General features: G+C 45.8%; 1 protein-coding gene across 2 annotated transcripts in view; it reads right to left on the bottom strand.

Moving 5' to 3' along the window:
- Window positions 1-2,166: 2,166 nt before the first annotated feature.
- ADA (adenosine deaminase) overlaps window positions 2,167-20,352 on the bottom strand; it is a 97,636-nt gene continuing 79,450 nt past the window's right edge. For both annotated transcript variants that reach the window (XM_040331454.1, XM_040331453.1), the window contains exons 6-11: window positions 17,321-17,445; window positions 9,261-9,332; window positions 7,726-7,827; window positions 6,334-6,401; window positions 4,516-4,645; window positions 2,167-2,742 (exon numbers count right to left, since the gene is read on the bottom strand). In XM_040331454.1, coding sequence (XP_040187388.1) covers window positions 2,638-2,742; window positions 4,516-4,645; window positions 6,334-6,401; window positions 7,726-7,827; window positions 9,261-9,332; window positions 17,321-17,445 — 602 coding nt within the window. In that variant the 3' untranslated portion in view covers window positions 2,167-2,637. The remainder of the gene's footprint in view (window positions 2,743-4,515; window positions 4,646-6,333; window positions 6,402-7,725; window positions 7,828-9,260; window positions 9,333-17,320; window positions 17,446-20,352) is intronic.

Raw genomic sequence — 20,352 nt, 5'->3', positions numbered from 1 at the left:
CAGCCGAGCATCGGGAAATGTCTGCCTGGCTGTGATTAGCGCAGCGCGGGTGCCGTCTACCTGGCGGGCTCCTCACGTGTTCAATGCGAACACGCCGGAGCTCATCCTTAAGTCAGTACACAAATCTGTTACACAAAAGTACAAACACGCATTCTCGGAATCAATGTTTACCAAACACGAAATTAGCAGAAGGGACCCGAAGGGTGGAGCTCAAGAGCTGAAATTCCTCGTAGTACGTCGCTAGGTTCGCGTTTGTGGCACGACAATTGTGTACAGTTGGTATGCAAGATAAGATCCTGGCACACGCCCTTTTGACAAAAATCAGACGCTCGGTTGGCCAACAGTCGTATCATGTGTACGAGGCTTTGCATTGACTTTTTGTAGCGTTATATCCTCATTGCGGAAGCAGGTCTAAACAAATAGATCTCTTAAAGGGCACCCACACTATGGCTATCAACGCTGCACCGTCCCCTTCTTCACAAAGCAATCAGGTGGCTCTAATGCCAGTTAGTACAGTAGGAACCCCATATTGTGCCATCATCCCTGACGAAGCGGTAAAAGAACAAATGCAGAAATTTTTATTACTGCTTTAAATGGAAAGCTACAGAAATGCTTTTATTTGGACCAATATTCAACAATTTCCAGGCCAAAGCTTTGTGCGTTTCTCTTTTCATCAGGTCAAGCGCCATTAGAAAAGTTCATGCATATTCAGTATAAAACGGAGCAAGCAATAAGGGTTCACCTTGTGCATCGTGCAGTAAATCACCCATACGTTAGCCAATGTTTGTTTATAATTTGGCCAGGCTGAGTCCATTGGTGACATGTCGGCGGTGGCAGGAGGGCCCATGTCATACTGGTAAGCGATCAGAGAAAACACTCAATTGTTCCTATGGCATCTCTGGCAAGGTGTATGTTCCTTTACTGCTGCTCCCTTGCTGGAAGGTGAGATTCACAATGCATGCAGGTGAGTGTTCTGCGTCTCTGTATAGCAATCTTGCTTTGGGGGGGGACTCACCACCAGCAACAGGATTACCAGTGTTATTTGAAAAAGATATGCCTGGAGAATTTTGTTTTGGGGGGGGGAATTAAGCAGATCGCATTTATAACGTGAATGTACATTACTGGTGTGCACGAGTCGCGGTGTCATTGGCTGCATGAGTAACATCTGCAGAGTTATCACCAGTGGCAGGATCACTGGTGTGCCATGGCCCTTTACTCCACACCAGATTGTTTGTAAACTATTTACTTGTCTTGATGAAGAGTAATGGTTCTTTTAGAGCTGGAATTGAAATAGACGAAGATAGCCAAATCAGATGACAACAGACCACCCGTATATTCAGCAATGACAGCGTCCAAGTTTCTAAATTTCTACAGATATATACAAAGATCTGTTCTTATAATGATAAGAGTCTATCATTTATGAAGAGCTTGTCTTTATTGTAAACACTGAATTTAATACTGTATTTAAAGACAAACCTCTCCCATTAGAGGTGATGTGACAAATTAGCACCTTTTTTATGTGAACCAGGATTTGAACTATAAACCTATTATTTCGTTTTGATAGAATGTGGAAGGACTGAACCTCTTATCAATTTTTTTTTTTTTTTGTCTTCATCTGGAAGATTTTACTGTCTACACCAAGGGTCTTCAAACTTTCTAAACAAAGGGCCAGTTTACTGTCCTACAAACTTTAGGGAGGCCAACTGTGACCAACAGAAGTAGAAAATGTCCTGGTGCCAATGGGAGTAAACGGCATCCACTCTTTGGTGTCAGTGGGGATAAATGGTGCTCGTAGGTTGAGGCTGGTGTCAGTGGGGGTGGGGGGGGGTGTCAAGGGCGGGAAATGGTGCCCCCGTAGGTTGAGGTTGGTGTCAGTGGGGGGGGGGGTGCCCCCGTAGGTTGAGGTTGGTGTCGGGGGGGGTGCTGCCCCCGTAGGTTGAGGTTGGTGTCAGTGGGGGGGGGGGGGGAATGGTGCCCCTGTATGTTGAGGATGGTGTCAATGGGGGGGGGGGGGGGGGGGGATGGTCCAAGGGCCACCACACAAGTACGAAAAAGCCCACCGTTGTCAAACTGACCCCTTAGTCAAGAGCCTGGTCAACGGTCTATGGAAAGAGGTAGCTCTTAAATAGGCAGATTTGGCAAAGATAGTATAGAAGACATACCCAGTGAATTATAAATGATCACCTTTAAGAATATCCTGACCTTGTCTGACCCATCTACGAGAAAGCATCAGGTGTGTCTGACAATTGAGTTATGCATATTGATGGTTACGATAAGGCTGTAGTGAAATAGCAAAAAACCTGATTGAAATACATTTGGAGTATATTTAGGAAGACCCGTCTTTCTGAGAGCTCCTCTTCAGTTTAACGTATTCCCACTCGGCGGCCATGTTTTAAGGATATCTGCCATGGCTTGCATTACAGATATCCTTAAGGTTGGATTCACACCTATTCATTTTTAGTGCTTTTTTTGCACTACAGTCCATTTAACATGGTTTACTATGGAACACGTTCTGTAGTGCAAAAAAGCACGAAAAATGAATAGGTGTGAATCCAGCCTAAAAGGGGTCTCTGTGGATAAGAAGATGGCCACGGCTGGGCTAGCCCATTCAGTCTGTGGTGTGATGCGGCATCACCTTCAGAGAGCCGTGGAGAGCACCATGCCATAGGCCTCATGCAGCATGTCCAGGAGCTCCTCCTTCTCTTTCTTCGGTAGGAAGCTGGATCGGGCTGCATTAATATTCTGTGAAATACAAAAATCGGCATGCTTTAGAATTAAAAGTAAATACTACATTTAGTCTATGGGATTTCTTCATTTTTAATAGTCCTTCTGTAAAAGGGATACATTATATATATATATATATATATATATATACATACATACATACATACATACACACACACAGTGGAACCTTGGATTAGGAGCATAATCCTTTCAGGAGAATGCTCGTAATCCAAAGTACTTGCATATCAAAGAGTTTCCCCATTGAAGTCAATGGAAACAAAAATAATTTCTTCTGCATTGACTTCAATGGCATGCAATACCGCATGTGGCCAAGGTGGGGGGGGGGGGCACTGGAGAGCCTCGTAAACGCTGGGAAAGAGCTTGAGAACACCTTGGCTGAACTCAGGAACAGAGTATTTTCCAAATAGCGATGGGGCGCCCCAACCACCTTAGGCCAAACGTGGTATTGCACACCGCTTTGGCTTGAATCCTGCTCGTTTTACGAGACAATACTCGCAAACCGAGTCAGGATTTTTTTTTAAATAAAGCGCTTGTATTGCGAAACATTCGTTAGCTGCTTTACTCGCAACCCAAGGTTCCACTGTATATATATATTTGTGTTCAACACCTCTCATATATTATTCAAAAGGTAATATACACTATGGGTGTTATTTACTAAAGGCAATTCCACTTTTCACGACAAGTGCAAAGTGCAGTCGCTGTAGATCCGAGGGGGACATGCAAGGAAAATAAACAACAGCATTTTAGCGTGCACATGAATGGATGATAAAATCAGCAGAGCTTCCCCTCATTTGAGATCTACCCCGACTGCACTTACAAGTGTACTTGTAGTGCAAAGTGGATTTGCCTTTCATAAATAACACCCTATATGACCAAAATTATTAGGATGTCTGCCTTTACACACACACATAAAGGCATGGGGTAGTAGCGCAGCCTGTGATATATCTAAATGTAAGTCCATAGGAAGTCTTTTGAGCGTCTGACGCCGTCCCGCCCTGTGCTGTGTTCCAGCCCTCTCCTTTGGTCCCCACCTGCGCTTCAACCCTCGGTGTGGATCACGTCCGAGCGCCAAAGATTCCTGCTGGTCAGGACGCAGGCTCCACCTGGACTACTGAGACACTGTTGCTACAGACAGCATGGACGGTGATCGGGTGTTTGTTTGTTTTTTTACGAAATGCTCTTTTCCTGAATGCACAAGTGATCGGCCTTTTCTGCCTCCTCACTTGGAGAGGTGTTTAGAGGCAGGGAAAAAAAGAAAACCGTCACGTGCCCTTAAAAGCTGCATTTTTGAAGCCCAGTTTTGGGCCCTTTCACACGAGGCGGACTCAATCAAGCAGATCCACCTGCTCAGAGGGGCATCTCTCTGCTGAGCAGGCGGATAACAAGTCTGTGTCCGTTCCGCTGATGCAGAGCGGACACGGACACAGCCCTCTGTTCTCTATGGGGCTGTCGGATGGAAATGGACCACCTGTCCGTTTCCATTCAATCCGATCTGCTGGAACGGATCCCCGTCCGTCAATTTTTGCAGACAGGATCGGATCAGATCAGATCAGATCAGATGTCGGCGGGTGTCATTCCTAGAGAGCAGTGATTGGTCCAGTTCGGGTCCGCCTGAAAAACTGTCAGTGTGAAAGGGCTCAAGTATGCTTGTACTTACACTGCTATCAATCTGGAACCAATGCAGCGCCTAGAGCTGACAACACATCCATCACACACCTTATTGGTACACAGAAAAACGTACTTCCCTGGTATCATCCCGTGTACACTTACCACTCGCTTAAACTCTTCCTGTGTGAAGCTCATATGTTTTGTTGCAAGGTTATAATCCACGTCCAGCGTAGATCTAAAGATCAGAGGGTCGTCCGTGTTCAGAGAGTAGTTGGCTTTGTCTTTCTTAAATCTGGGGAAGAGCCAAACCTTGGTTAGCGGACCTGTACAATGTACTTACAAGGGTGGCAAAAATGGCATGCAGTCATTTAGAAATTGGTATAAAGCTATGTAGGCAGGTACCCCAGTATAAACTATGATGCCAGGGCTTGGCACTCTAGTTGTTGTGGAACAGCAAGTCCCATTAGGCATTGTAAGACTGACTCTCTCCCTCCTCCCTCTCCCCCCTGGCACGACCAACCATATCCCTTGTTATCACACGACGGAGAAGAGAGAAGACATAGGAAATGATCACTGTGCTGCTCCTCCCCCCCCCCCCCCCCCCACCTGCAGACCCCGACAACCAACGGCCAGGGTTGTCGGGAAGGGGCCCTTGTCCTCGTCAACATGCCCCCCCCCCCCCTGCCCCAAAGCACCCACCCCCCCCCCCATGTTGAGGGCATGCAGCCTGGTACGGCTCAGGAGGGGGGGGGGGTGCTTGCTCGTCCCCACCCCCTTTCTTGACTGGCCGGGCTGGTGCTCGGATAAGGGTCTGGTATTGATTTGGGGGGGGGGGGGACCCCACGTCGTTCTTTCGGCATAGGTCTTGTATGGATTTTAAGGGGAACCCCTATGTGCCCGGTACGCTCATGAAGGGGAAACCCATGCCGTTTTTTTTTTTTCCTTTAAAAAAAATTGGCGTGGAGTTCCCTTTCATGCACAAGTCTCATACCAAAGTCGGATCTGTTAATACGGAATCCGACTTCAGAAAAAAATAGTGCAGGAACTACTTTACCATTCATATTCACACGACTTTAGTCATTGAAAATCATGGAGAATGACTTATACCACGATTTTGGACGGCAAAATCGTATGACAAGTGTGAGAGAGGACTAAGACTTTCCGATGCGCACACACAGACTGCAATAAAATCTAACAAAGGTTGTAACCCAACCCATTTATTAATAGGAACTTGTACAGATCAGCAGCTTCTTATCAGAACACTCCTGGTCTCATTTATCAAAGTATCTGAAATAAACTTCCAGGGTTGTGGAAGGTTCACAGCAGTGAGCCTGAAAAGCATTGGAGTAGCTGCAAGACAGCCATCTAGACCAGGGGTCTTCAAACTACGGCCCCCCAGTTGTTCAGGAACTACAATTCCCATCATGTCTGTGAATGTCAGAGTTTTACAATGCCTCATGGGATGTGTAGTTCCGCAACAACTGGAGGGCTGTAGTTTGAGGATCCCTGATCTAGACAGTCCTCAAAGTGATTGTAAACCCCCTACATGAAATATGAACAAAGCATATTCTTGTATAGTGTGTGCTTGTCTTAATCCAGAGCACTAATTTCTGTCCACTGCCTCCTTCCTCTGCTATCAGTGTCACTTCTGACCAACTGGTAACTGGAGGGTACAACCTGTGATTGATAGCTTCAGCTTTGTTGCTGTGTAAAGGGAGGAGCTTCCCTCACTGATGCAACCTCAGCTCTCCTCTTTTCAGAGATCTTGTATCAATTCTGCACTGTAAACTGATGTTAGAGAATAATACACCACAGATAAAGGGGTACAACTTATATAGGAGGATAGGTTTCATCTCTACCTATATTGCCAGTGAAGTGACTGGCCTCGGGTGATACATAAAGGGTTTACAGCCACTTTAATTCAGGGCCTTTTAAAATAAGCACACAGGGGGTAATGATATCCTTGAGTATACGACTTACTGTATTACAGGATGTTTGGTAAAATCGGGATCACAAGCACCTGTGAGGTAACTGGACCATGGGCATGTCTGTAACAGAATGACACAATCAGCACACACGTTCTTTATAGATTAGGAAAGACGCAATAAGAAGAAATATTTCTTTGTAAAAAAGGGGTTCCTTGTCTTACATCCATCATATGGAATTCAGCAAGGATAGAAAAGCAAATAGCATCTTTCTGCTCCTTCAACCCACCTTTATGTTAATGTGTATTTCCACTTTGGCAGTTACATTTGGAGAACACCTGTTATAAAATGTTCTTATTCGGCAGCCACTCTATTATCTGCACTGCTCCCCTAATCCATGCGCCCGGCCCCTAATCTACATGCAGGGCGTCGGACGCATGGGTTTCAGTGTTTTGTTTTTCTTATTTGAAGCACAGGATTGAAGCCTGAGGCTCTAATTGACTTCAAAAAGGGGTTGGCACGGGGGACAGAGCACTGCGCCCTAAGCCCACCCAGTTGTGTGACATTGGTGAATTAATATTTGCTAAGGTCTTCCTGCTTCTCCTCCTGGCCAATCTGTCTTAGGACTCCAGACCAATCGGGAGTCAGGACCCACTTCCTGTTTGGCTGGGAGGAGAAACTACTGCCCGCCCCTTCCCTTGGTAAGCTGCAGCAGGTGGAGGGGTAGCTTCCAGGATCCAGCACCAAGGTAAGGACATGAATGGTTACCTCTCTGTCCGGCGGGGGGGTTGCTAGTGAGGCGCTAGCCCACCGTCCGATCCCCACCTCCGGCGTTTATGTGAGTGCGGGGCAGGCTTGTTTGCTTGTGTTCCAGCTCAGTTACATTCTCCATAATATAAAATAAATACAAAAATCCAGTATGGGTGATGGGAAGACCTCATAATGGGCATTACATTTGTGCAGGCCTGGGAACCCCATTCAGAGATCTCACTTATAGTGCCCGAGAGATAAAATAGTGTGTCAGAGGGTGTGAAAAAAATAACACCACCCATACTTATCTATATGGCTGCAGCTGTCCCTGACGAGCTCATAGACCAAGAACCAGTCATCATATGACCATCGATCACTCAAGTTGTCGGTCTTCACTGAGCAAAGAGTAGTGACTCTACAGCCCAGCGCTCCATTGAGTGCTGGTGGAGCAGGAGCAGCTGATCCAGGCTCTCATGATGCACTGAGAGGTTGTGCCAGCCACCAGTCGGGCATCTAGGTAGATCCCAACCTTACAGTTAAAGATAAAAAAAAAATCTTTGGGCATACTTCTCTTTTCTCTACCAAACACTGAAGATTGGTTTTGGGTGGGCTGACCCTTTAAATCTCTTCTAGCTAGTCTGATCTGAAGACTGGACATGCATACAAAGCAGGCTTATATTCGTAGTACACCGCTTACCTCAAAGTGCATGTTACGGTTCAGCAGCTCCCTGTATAAGGTGGGATCTTCAACAGTGTGATATCCATGTCCAATTCTTTCTGCTTTCAGCACATCCACTGCCTGCGATGTTCAAAGACAAATCCACATTGAGAATTATATTCCAAATAAACATAATAAAGAAAGAACTGGCTCTGTCCACAGCATCTAAGCAAGCAGTTGTCTTTTTTTTTTTTTACCAGCCCAGAATACAGAGCAGAAGTCAGTTCTGGCAACAGACCATTGCCGTTCCTGACTTAGAGGCTATACCTCCTTGGCAACAGACCATTGCCGTTCCTGACCTAGAACTTGTACCTCCTTGGTAACAGACCATTGCCATTCCTGACCTAAAGGCTATACCTCCTTGGCAACAGACCATTGCCGTTCCTGACCTAGAGGCTATACTCCTCCTTGGCAACAGACCATTGCCGTTCCTGACCTAGAACTTGTACCTCCTTGGTAACAGACCATTGCCGTTCCTGACCTAGAGGCTATACCTCCTTGGCAACAGACCATTGCTGTTCCTGACCTAGAACTTGTACCTCCTTGGTAACAGACCATTGCCGTTCCTGACCTAGAGGCTATACCTCCTTGGCAACAGACCATTGCTGTTCCTGACCTAGAGGCTATACCTCCTTGCCCTATACACTGTGTCATGTTATTCATTTTTCTGGTTTTAAAAAAAGAAAGAGCTGCAGTGGGAAACAGCTGAAAACATTTCCTGCCTGAAACTCTCCCCTGCAATACCTATGTGAATAAGTCTTTGCCCAGATTTGACAAGCAGTCCACTGTTGTGATGTGGTCAAGGTTTGAAGACCATCTATGAAAACTGAAAAGCATTACATATGACAGTTTTGCTGGAAAATAAAAAAAACTGTTGTGGAGGTTAGCGCTTGAGCTTCTTACAGTATACGCCAATTGTATTTTAAAAAGTTACCGGTATTCTGAACATGTAGACTTCAACAATTTGAAACACGATGAAGACCTGGAACCCACAAGTCTGAACTGTCCCATTTGTACCCAATACCGCCTTGTCCGCTATTACCATTTCCCAGCTCTATATTCCATATTCGCCAACATCCTACATCTTTCACACTGCTCCAGGCGCCAATGTGAATGGAACAGAGCACTGAGAAAACTTTGGAAGATTTGTAGACTATTACGTTTATGAATCAAGAGCACACTTTATGGACATCTCCAGATTTGAAAAACCAAAACGGGGAGCACCAGCCTTTGCGCATTACCTTTATAAATCTTTTTATTGAAGAATTGATTTCTACAATAAAAGGTAATGCGCAAGGCTGGTGCGCCCTCGGTTTCTGTTTTTCCAGTGTTCCTTCCAGATATCCCCAGTCCTTAGAGGGCTGCAAGGCCTTGCTTAGCCGTAAGTTGAAGATCTAAGGTCCACCACTTCCAGTACATCCACCTTGGGTGCAGAAGATGGTTTTGTTTGCGCACACCCCCCAGATTTGATCTGCAACCATTGGCAATTATTTTGGCTTGTGTGATTTTCTCACCTCCTTGACGACACTTGGCGGGCCCACTTCTCCGGCGTGGACTGTTCTGTGTATCCCACATCGTACCGCTTCCTACAAGCAATTCAGTAATCTGGTTAGAAAAATCAGGGCACCAAACACCTACAAACTATCATAGGTGTGCGCAGACTATTGCATTAGGGTGTGCACCTCAAAGCTCTAACACATATGCCTTTGTGACATATTAACCGGCCTCTTCCCCGCTCGTCATCCTGAAACAAGGGGGAGCACACAGAGGGAGCTGGGCAGCAGAAAGAAAAGGAACTGGGACAAGAGGGGTGGCATACATTGGTACCAATTCCTGTATTTTCCTCCCATGGCAGCTGAATATCAGCGAGAGAAGGAGAAGCCTACTTTCAGCTGCTGCAGAAGAAAATGCAGATCAGTTCACTAATTTCCACCCCCGTCGCTTCTCCTGTCCAGGTTCTGGGGGTCGGCAAGTAAGGATCGCAGCTTACCTGCCCATGATTGACGGGTTGCCAACTCCAGGGTTAGGGTGTGCCCAGGCACACGCCTATGCAAACTATACATGTCATTGTAAAGAGGATCTATGCACATGAAATCACGTAATGGGTCATTTAAAGTACATCCGTCATACACATCATGAAGGCAGTCATTTTGGATTACTGGACTGTCAATCCTGACGATTCATTGAGTCAATCGGTGGTCACCCATAAATCATACAACGCTGTGAGAGACTATCAAGCTAGAGAAAGGAGAACCATCTATACACTTTGTGCTCTTACAGTTTAAGTAGCTTCACAGAGGTGGCCGAGTTATAACCTTCCCTTACTCCAAAAAAAAATAAAAGTTTGCTTTTAGTTTTACTAAAAAGCGTTCGTTACCCCCCAACACTTCATATTCCCGATATGTGCCCGTACCTGTCTGAAAAAGTCTCCTGTGCTCTTTGTCCTGCTTCCTTTCTGTGAAATCCCTGGTGTTCCTGCCAGTCCCTCCGCTTTCCTATTAAACGCTGACCACACCAAGCAGGAGAACACACTGTGGTCAGTTCTCTAGCTGTGCTGGGAGCTCAGCCTGCTCTCTTCCAATGATCAGACTTGTTCTGACATGCCCTCCCCTGCACAGCCATTCACTGGGAAGCTCAGTATGCTGTTGCTTTTCCTCCCCACAGTTCTTATGCAGCTGAGAACAGAGGGAATGAGATCATTTAACCACTTCAGCCCCCGAAACAGGGGACACAGAAAAAGATTGACAAAAATCCTAGCTCTTTCCTATGCTATCCATAAGACAATCTGTATGTCAGACTGAAAACAAGGCCAGCTACATAGGAAAGAGGAAGAAAGATTTGGGTGGGGGAGGGGCAGATTGGCATGCTGAGTTATGTAATAAGCAATATGCCTCTGATCTCCATCTGACCTTTGGAACAGCAGTAGTTCCATAAAACCCGCACACTGAATTACTATTTATCTGCGCTGTAAAACTAACTTGTCACCTTTACTATACAGAGGAATTTATTGCCATCAAATAAAACACAAACATAAAAAAAACAGGTTGGAATGTAATCGAGCCACCCTGCATTCTAATAACTATCACTTTTATTTTACTGATGTTTTGGTATAGAAAACGGGTCTGTTGTCTACGAGCAGCCATATTCCCGCTGCTATAGGCTAAAAAAAGAAAAATGACAGCAGGGATTTGATTGGTTGCTGCAGACACTATACCCCAATATAGGTGAGCACATGGTGAACTTCAAAAGACATGTTGTTCCCATTTAAGGTCACTAGGTGGCACTGTTTAATAGGATCAGTATAGCGCCTTACTGACTGCATTTACACCTCTACCAATTAGAGTGTCGCCCCTGAGTCTTTGCCACTGTCCAGCAAAAGAGATCTTACATGATGATTTAAAGCCCAACTCGGTGGAAACCAGGGCACCCGGAGGATAGCCATGCAAGCACGAGGATAACATGCAAACTCCATGCAGATAGGGGATTCAAACCAAAGAACCCAGTGCTGCAAGACAGAAGGGCCAACTACTAAGCCGCAGTGCTGCCCATAATAATAAAGTTAGCTAAAACCCCTCCCAATATACATGTACTAGGCCTGTTTTCTATTCAAATAGTGAATAACTACTAACAGGACCCACACTATATTGTCAAAAGTATTGGGACACCTCTCTTTACACGCACATGAACTTTAACCACTTAAGGACCGGAAGGATTTGCCCCCTTAAAGTGGTTGTAAACCCTTTACAAACCCCTTTAACCTACAGGTAAGCCCTAGATTAAGACTTACCTGTTTTTGCTTAAAATATCTTCTAAACCTCCACGGTTTAGGAGATATTTACTAAAATCAAAGGCGCATGCGCCGTAGACAGCGAGCGGCGCAGGCGCACTGTAGCGTGCCGTTCCTGATTGAGGCCGTGCCGCACGCATGGGAGTGACGTCATCGCGACTCTGACCAATCAGAGCGCCAGAGCCACGATATCCGCAAGATGCCGGCTGCCCGAGTGTTGGAAGAGGATGGCTGCGGGGGTTTCGATCGTAGGTGAGTATTACATAATGAGCTAGTATGCTATGCATACTAGCTCATTATGCCTTTGTCATGCAGGTGGTGTTTTTTTTTTTGTATACCTGGGTTTACTTCCCCTTTAATGACCAGGCCATTTTTTGCGATACGGCACTGCGTTGCTTTAACTGACAATTGCGCGGTCGTGTGACGCTGTTCCCAAACAAAATGTATGTTCTTCTTTACCCCACAATAGAGCTTTTTTTGGTGGCAATTTATCACCTCTGCGGTTATTTTCTGCACCATAAACAAAAAAAAGACAGACAATTTTGGAAATATATATATATATATATATTATATATATATATATACACACACACACACACACACACATATAATCCATTATATATATATATATATATATATATATATATATATATATATATATATACACACACACACATATATATATATATATATATATATATATATATATATATATATATATATATTTGTTTGCTATAATAAAAATCTCCCCAAAAAAATAAAAAAAATATTTCTTCCTCAGTTTAGGCAGATTAATATTCTTTTACATATTTTTGGTAAAAAATTAATAAATAATAATCCCAATAATACATTGATGCTTTGCGTAAAAGTTATAGCGTCTACAAAATAGCGGATAGATTTTTGACATTTTTATAAAAAAAGATTTTTGTTTGCTAGTAATGGTGATGATCAGCAATTTTTGGCGGGATTGCGGCAGACAGATCGGACACTTTTTTTTGGGGACCACTGACAGTTATACAGCGATCAGAGCTAAAAATAGCCACTGATTACTGTATAAATGTCACTGGCAGGAAGGGGTTAGCACTAGGGGGGCGATCAAGTGGTTAAATGCGTGTCCTAGGGAGTGTTTCCAACTGTGGGGGGATGGGACTGCCTGGAGAAGGACACCGATCGTTGTGCATAATTAGTATGAGCAGCAGATCCGTTTCCTCTCTCCTGACAAAATGGAGGAGATCTGACCATTTACATGGACAGATCTCCGTTCTGTCTCTCTCGGCAGCGATCGCTGGTGCCCAGCAGACATCGCGGCCGCAGAGCGCACACACACACACACACACACACACATCGGCTCCATCGTCACACCCCATAGAACTCTTAAAGCGGCTGACATACAGGTACGACAATTCGCCCAGTGGAGTCAACCTGCCACATGTTGTACATGTAAAGACAGGTGTCCCAATACTTTTGACAATATAAGTGTAAGTGCTGGAAAACTTCTGTGCTTGTCCACCTAACTTTACTAGCCTAACCCCTCAGGGTTGGCATAGTGACAAGCAAACAATAGCATTAAATGCACAAACAACCATAAAAATATCCTAGAAAACACCAAAACGGTCATCATTAGAAGAATGCTATTTACTGTATCTCACCTTCCCAGCATGTTTCTATCTCTGCACCAGACAGCTGTTCAAACAAGTAGAGGCAGCGCCAAGCTGCACCAAACATGCCGTCTTGGTTCACATCAAACCTGATCTGCTGCTTTGAAAAAACTGACTATTGTTCTTGGCGTAGGATTAAAAAAAACACACACCACATTAATAGCAAAGGGTTTAAATGTGTGTAGTAAAAGAGTGCTTTAGGAACAGAGCCTAGGACCCAAACATGCTTTTCTTTTCCACCACGGGTAATCATCACAGGACGCCAGCCAGGTCTTGTACATATGGATGAAAGTATCAGGACTTACAAAGCTGCGAAAATTCCTGGAAGTGCGCTTTGGTGGTGCGCCGGCCCCTGCCTGCCAGGACATTAGATATGGGGGGGACAGGACAATTTACAAAATTGGAGGGGAAGGCTGTCTTACACAAAGGGGGGCACCTGACTGCAATTGCTTTTTATCTCCAATTCCTATCAGTGTGGGCAGTATTAAATCCTAAGAAGTGCTAAAATGAATGCCGGCACCTAGGACAAATATTTTAAGTAATACAGTGTCACCCCGGATTGTAAGTAATGCGGTTTACGAGCGTTTCACAATATGAGCATTGTATTTTTTTAAATCCTAGCTCGGTTTGCGAGTGTTGTCTCGCAAAATGAGCAGGATTCAAGCCAAAACGGTGTGCAGTACCGCGTTTGGCCTGAGATGGGGGGGGCGCTGGAGCCGATCGACACCATTCGGAAATACGTCGTTCCCGAGCCTTTCCGAGGTTAGCCGAGCTGTCCTCGGACCTTTCCGTGTGTTCCTGAGGCTCTCCGGCGCCCCCCCACCTCTGGCCACATGCGGTATTACATGCCATTGAAGTGTATGCGGAAACAAATTATTTTAGTTTCCATTGACTTCAATGGGGAAACTCGCTTTGATATGCAAGTATTTCGGATTACGAGCATACTCCTGGAATGGATTATGCTTGTAATCCGAGGTTCCACTGTATAATCATCTGGGAACATTTTAACATCAGGAACTCTGTAAAACTAACTGGATCCCCACCAGCACCATCTGGGTAGGACTGCACCTGTACTTAAAGCGGGAGTTCACCAGCAAAAAAAAATTTAAGATTAGATTGATGCTCATTTTGTCAAGGGGAATCGGCTAGTTTTTTTAAAATCGAAGCAGTACTTATCGTTTTAGAGAGCGATCTTCTCCGCCGCTTCCGGGTATGGTCTTCGGGACTGGGCGTTCCTTCTTGATTGACAGGCTTCCGACGGTCGCATCTATCGCGTCACGAGTAGCCGAAAGAAGCCGAACGTCGGTGCGGCTCTATACGGCGCCTGCGCACCGACGTTTGGCTACTTTCGGAAAATTGTGACGCGATAGATGCGACCATCGGAAGCCTGTCGGAAGCCTGTCAATCAAGAAGGAACACCCAGACCCGAAGACCATACCCGGAAGCGGCGGAGAAGATCGCTCTCTAAAACGGTAAGTACTGCTTCATTTTTAAAAAAACTAGCCGATTCCCCTAGACAAAATGAGCATCAATCTAATCTTAAAAAATTTTTTGCGGGTGAACCTCCACTTTAAGTGGGACAATGGACATCTGCTCACATCACCGCTTCCCTCCCTATACAAGTCCATGGGAATGCAAAAGCAGTTTGAGGCAAACCTGAGGTCCGAAAGAGGTCAACGGCACTAGTCAATGAATTCTGAACCATCTCAGGAGATTCCCAAACTGAAAGACCAGCTAGAGTTACCCATCAAGACACGCCCATTGACACAGACCCTAAAGCAGTTTCATCAGCTTCATATAATCTATTGCAACCACCGTCACCAGCTTTTTTTTAGGGTTTTTGCATGGTATTGAAGCCTCTCAACCTGGCAATCCATGCTGGGTACACATCTTCTCATGGTCCACCAATTGTGGTTTAGTGGGCTGTGCAAGAATATGGGAACACGCTGCTTATTTTTAAAAGATCCAGCCATGACCCAGAGTAAACTGTACAGGTATTGAAATCTTTGGAATACTATATTTTGCGCACCGTTGCCACACCTTGCACTGCCTTAAAGCAAACCACTCACCCATTTTAGACTTGTCAATTAAAGATCATCCCCTAACCCACCTATGACCACCTTCTTCCTGTTCTCCTCTTGCTCCTTCCTCCAGTGCAGCCCTCACAAAACACCTGAGGTTTCAGTTATTGGAGAACACCTGACCTTTTTGCACAGCGGCCAATTGGCAGGCCCAAACGCCGTCACATGACAGAAGGGGCGAGTACGCTCTGTCACCATCCAATACTCAATATATACAAGGTCCCCATCCTTCTCTTGTGTCACCCTCCAATCCGGATTTCCCAAAGCTTAAGCCTCAAGTCACAGAAGTGAAACCAAGATCAGCGGGCCCCGTAGATTAGGATTTTCCTGGACCCGTGTTGAAACTGGGAAATTTACAGTTAAAAATGTAAAATGTCTTGACAGGTTCACTTTAATAAATGATTGAGCCATAGATCAATTTTCTGCCTCCACTACGTGGACCAGCTCCTGTATAATGCCGAAGATCTTCCTGGCTATGGGACGGCGTGCGGTCCACCCGGCGCACCTGGCGAGGCTGGGTCCCCACATTAGGCATATTGGACGGTACCCATCGTCCAACAAGATCGCACCTCCTATTCATTTACGGAGAGAGGGCTATGGAGGCAAGATTTGGCTCATTTGTTTGGGGTGACTCATATATACATTAATCCCAGTATAACATTTGGCTCACCATTGGGGAGACTTACACCCACACCAATCCCAGTGCAATATATACCCATAAGGGGAGTTATTTATTTATTGATCAATTTTGATTCACTGGGCGGAGCTGGCTCACGCAGATGGGCGTGACCCATCTGGAAAGTGTCACCTGGGGCGTGAATACATATAAAGGGGGCAACTAGGAGGGAAGAGCTATTGACCATCTAGGTTCGGAGGAAAAGGGTACGCCCTTGAAACGCGTCAGCCATTTTTGGGGTACCATCTGATCCCCTCAACATCAGGTTCTGTTTGCAGGTGTCAAGGGACACAGTCTGACTAACTGACCAGCCTTTTTACATGCTTGTGAGTAGGGTTGTCCGATTCCGAGTATTTGCGGGAGTACTCGTACTCCCGCAAATACCCCCGATACCGAAATAGAATACTCCCCCCGCCGCTACGCCGCATCCCCGCTTGGTTAATACGGGCGGGGAACATACAGCATTCATTTGAATAGCTGTAGTCTTTCCCGCCGCGCTGCGTATAGACACTCCCCCTTGCTCGGGTGAACTGTCCAATCCCGAGCAAGGGGGAGTGTCTATACGCATCGCGGCGCAAAAGACTACAGCTATTCAAATGAAAGCTGTAATGTTCCCCGCCTGTATTAACCAAGCGGGGATGCGGCGCGGCAGCATGTACGGTAAGGGGGACATGGCTGCATATATGGGGGGGACATGGCTGCATATGGGGGGACATGGCTGCATATGGGGGAGGACATGGCTGCATATGGGGGGAGGACATGGCTGCATATGGGGGGGGAGTACATGGCTGCATATGGGGGGGGGGGGAGTACATGGCTGCATATGGGGGGAGGACATGGCTGCATATGGGGGGAGGACATGGCTGCATATGGGGGGAGGACATGGCTGCATATGGGGGGAGGACATGGCTGCATATGGGGGGAGGACATGGCTGCATATGGGGGGGGGACATGGCTGCATATGGGGGGGACATGGCTGCATATGGGGGGGGGACATGGCTGCATATGGGGACACATTTAAAAAAAAGTATCGATATTCGGTATCGGCGAGTACTTGAAAAAAAAAGTATCGGTACTTGTACTCGGTCCTAAAAAAGTGGTATCGGGACAACCCTACTTGTGAGTATAAATATTGCTTTTAATGAAATATTTTACCATTGGTAATGCACAAGGTCGGTGCGCCCTCCTTTCTTTTCTTTCCAGTTTCAAGAACACCCAGCAGGGCTACAAGACTATAGGCTTTGCCTAAATCTAAAGAGCGGATCACACCACCCGTGTATAGCTAAACACCCAAGCGCAGGAGATTATTATTGTTTTAATGCCAAAGATCACCATTATAATATATGTCAGGCCGTCTGATAGGAGCTCTCACCTCATAGGCCTGCCGATGTCCGGGAGCCGCCTCGCAATTCAGGGATTCATCGCCAGCCAGGTCAATGGCCACAACCGTGTTGTTGTGATATTTCTTACAGAGCTCCACCACTTCCAACGACCAGTCTGTTCATCAGAAAGCAAAAGACGACATTTAGATTATGTATATGCGTTGTCTACACAGTGCCAGATGCGGCACATAAACAGCCTAAACACTGCAAGAAGGAAAAATATCACAGAGGTGCCAACAAAAATGTCTGCCCTAAAGTGTCCATCCATTCAGAACTGGTTATGCTTTTTGAGTTGGATCATTTTACACTTTATCATTTAAAGACTCTGGGCCAGATTCACATAGAATTACGCCGGCGTATCAGCAGATACTCCGACGTAAGTCCGAATCTAAGGCCGTCGTATGTTTAAGTGTATTCTCAAACTGAGATACACTTAAACATGCCCAAGATACGACGGCCAGCGCTGTTGTATCTTGGGGTGCAATATCTACGCTGACCGCTAGGTGGCGCTTCCATTGCGGTCGGCGTAGAATATGCAAATGACTAGTTACGCCGATTCACGAACGTACGATTGCCCATCGTAGTGATTTTACGTCGTTTCCGTAAGAGTTACGCGGCGTAAAGATAAACATGGCCCCTAGGTGGCGTACTCAATGTTAAGTATGGCCGTCGTTCCCGCGTCGCAATTTGAAAATTTTACGCCGTTTGCGTAAGTCGTCCGTGAATGGCGATGGACGCCATTTACGTTAACGACGAAACCAATGACATACTTGCAACGTAATTTCGCACAATGCACGGCGGGAAAATTCGAGACGGAGCATGCGCAGTACGATCGGCGCGGGAACGCACCTAATTTAAATGATCCACGCCCCCTACATGGATCATTTGAATTAGGCGGGCTTGCGCCGGTGGACTTTACGCTACGCCGCCGCAAGTTTACAGGGTGATTTTGGTTCCAATAGTCATACACATTTAAAAAATAAATAAAATAATACATTTATATATGATCAGTTGATATCACAGCTGAGCAGAACTGAACTAGTCCCTTGAAGCGGCAGGAGCTTGGCTAATCAGTTTCCCATAAACTGTGGTCACTGAAGCTGTGCCTACCTCAGCGACCATTTCAGCCATAAAGAACCATTACCAGCACCATGAAGTCCAATTAGCAAAGTTACATGATAAAAAAAAGCAAAATATATAACAAAAAGAAAGAGCCCACAGAGAATGTAGAGCAGGGGTGTTAAACTCAATTTCATTGTGGTCCACATCAGCAGTATGGTTGCCTTTAAAGGGGCGGTTGTATCCGGGGTGCACTACATCCATAGTTTCAGAGTGCGCTATATACAGAGTGCAGAGTTCCGGAGTGCGTTAACATACAGAGCGCAGAGTTCCGGAGTGCGTTACATACAGAGCAGGGAGTGCGTTACATACAAAGTGCAGAGTTCAGGAGTGTGCTACATACAGAGTGCAGAGTTCCAGAGTGCATTACATGCAGAGTGTGTTACATACAGAGTGCAGGGGTGTGCCTTGTACAGAGTGCAGTTCCAGGGGTGCCCTTTGCACAGAGTTCAGGGGTGTGCTACATACAGGGTTCAGGAGTGAATTACGTCCAGAGTGCAGAGTCTGGGGGTGCCCTTTGCACAGAATGCAGAGTTCAGAAGCACACGACATACAGAGTGCAGAGTTTAGGGGTGCGCTATGTACACACTGAACTTCCAGGGGTGCACTATACACAGAGTATGGGGTTTAGGGGTGCCCCACGTGTTTTAGTCCCTAAAACATTTCCATCATCCCCACAGTATGCAGCCAGGAATCCTAAAATCAAAATGTGATTTGCAGTGACTCGTATTAGCATGTTTTAGGTATTTTCAATAAAATCAAAACCCGTCACATGTGTTCCATTATCAACTAGATGATTTGTTTCCAGGATCATCTTGAAGTAATAAACCCAAATATTGTATACAGCTCAGCTTGCCAATCCTAAAATGGCTGGATTAGTTTTCTTTTTTTTAAGTAGTGTACTCCTGAACTGTGCATCCTGTATGTAGTGTACTCCTGAACTGTGCATCCTGTATGTAGTGTACTCCTGAACTGTGCATCCTGTATGTAGTGTACTCCTGAACTGTGCATCCTGTATGTAGTGTACTCCTGAACTGTGCACCCTGTATGTGGTGTACTCCTGAACTGTGCACCCTGTATGTAGTGTACTCCTGAACTGTGCACCCTGTATGTAGTGTACTCCTGAACTGTGCATCCTGTATGTAGTGTACTCCTGAACTGTGCATCCTGTATGTAGTGTACTCCTGAACTGTGCATCCTGTATGTAGTGTACTCCTGAACTGTGCATCCTGTATGTAGTGTACTCCTGAACTGTGCATCCTGTATGTAGTGTACTCCTGAACTGTGCATCCTGTATGTAGTGTACTCCTGAACTGTGCATCCTGTATGTAGTGTACTCCTGAACTGTGCATCCTGTATGTAGTGTACTCCTGAACTGTGCACCCTGTATGTAGTGTACTCCTGAACTGTGCATCCTGTATGTAGTGTACTCCTGAACTGTGCATCCTGTATGTAGTGTACTCCTGAACTGTGCATCCTGTATGTAGTATACTCCTGAGCTGTGCATCCTGTATGCAGTGTACTCCTGAACTGTGCATCCTGTATATAGTGTACTCCTGAACTGTGCATCCTGTATGTAGTGTACTCCTGAACTGTGCATCCTGTATGTAGTATACTCCTGAGCTGTGCATCCTGTATGTAGTGTACTCCTGAACTGTGCATCCTGTATGTAGTGTACTCCTGAACCACGCATCCTGTATATAGTGTACTCCTGAACCACGCATCCTGTATATAGTGTACTCCTGAACCACGCATCCTGTATGTAGTGTACTCCTGAACCGTGCATCCTGTATGTAGTGTACTCCTGAACCACGCATCCTGTATGTAGTGTACTCCTGAACCGTGCATCCTGTATGTAGTGTACTCCTGAACTGTGCATCCTGTATGTAGTGTACTCCTGAAC

This window comes from Rana temporaria, chromosome 12 (genome assembly GCF_905171775.1).
Source record: "Rana temporaria chromosome 12, aRanTem1.1, whole genome shotgun sequence".
NCBI lineage: Eukaryota > Metazoa > Chordata > Amphibia > Anura > Ranidae > Rana > Rana temporaria.
The sequence above is the reverse complement of the archived record's forward strand: the minus strand, read 5'-3'. Positions and strand labels throughout refer to the sequence as shown.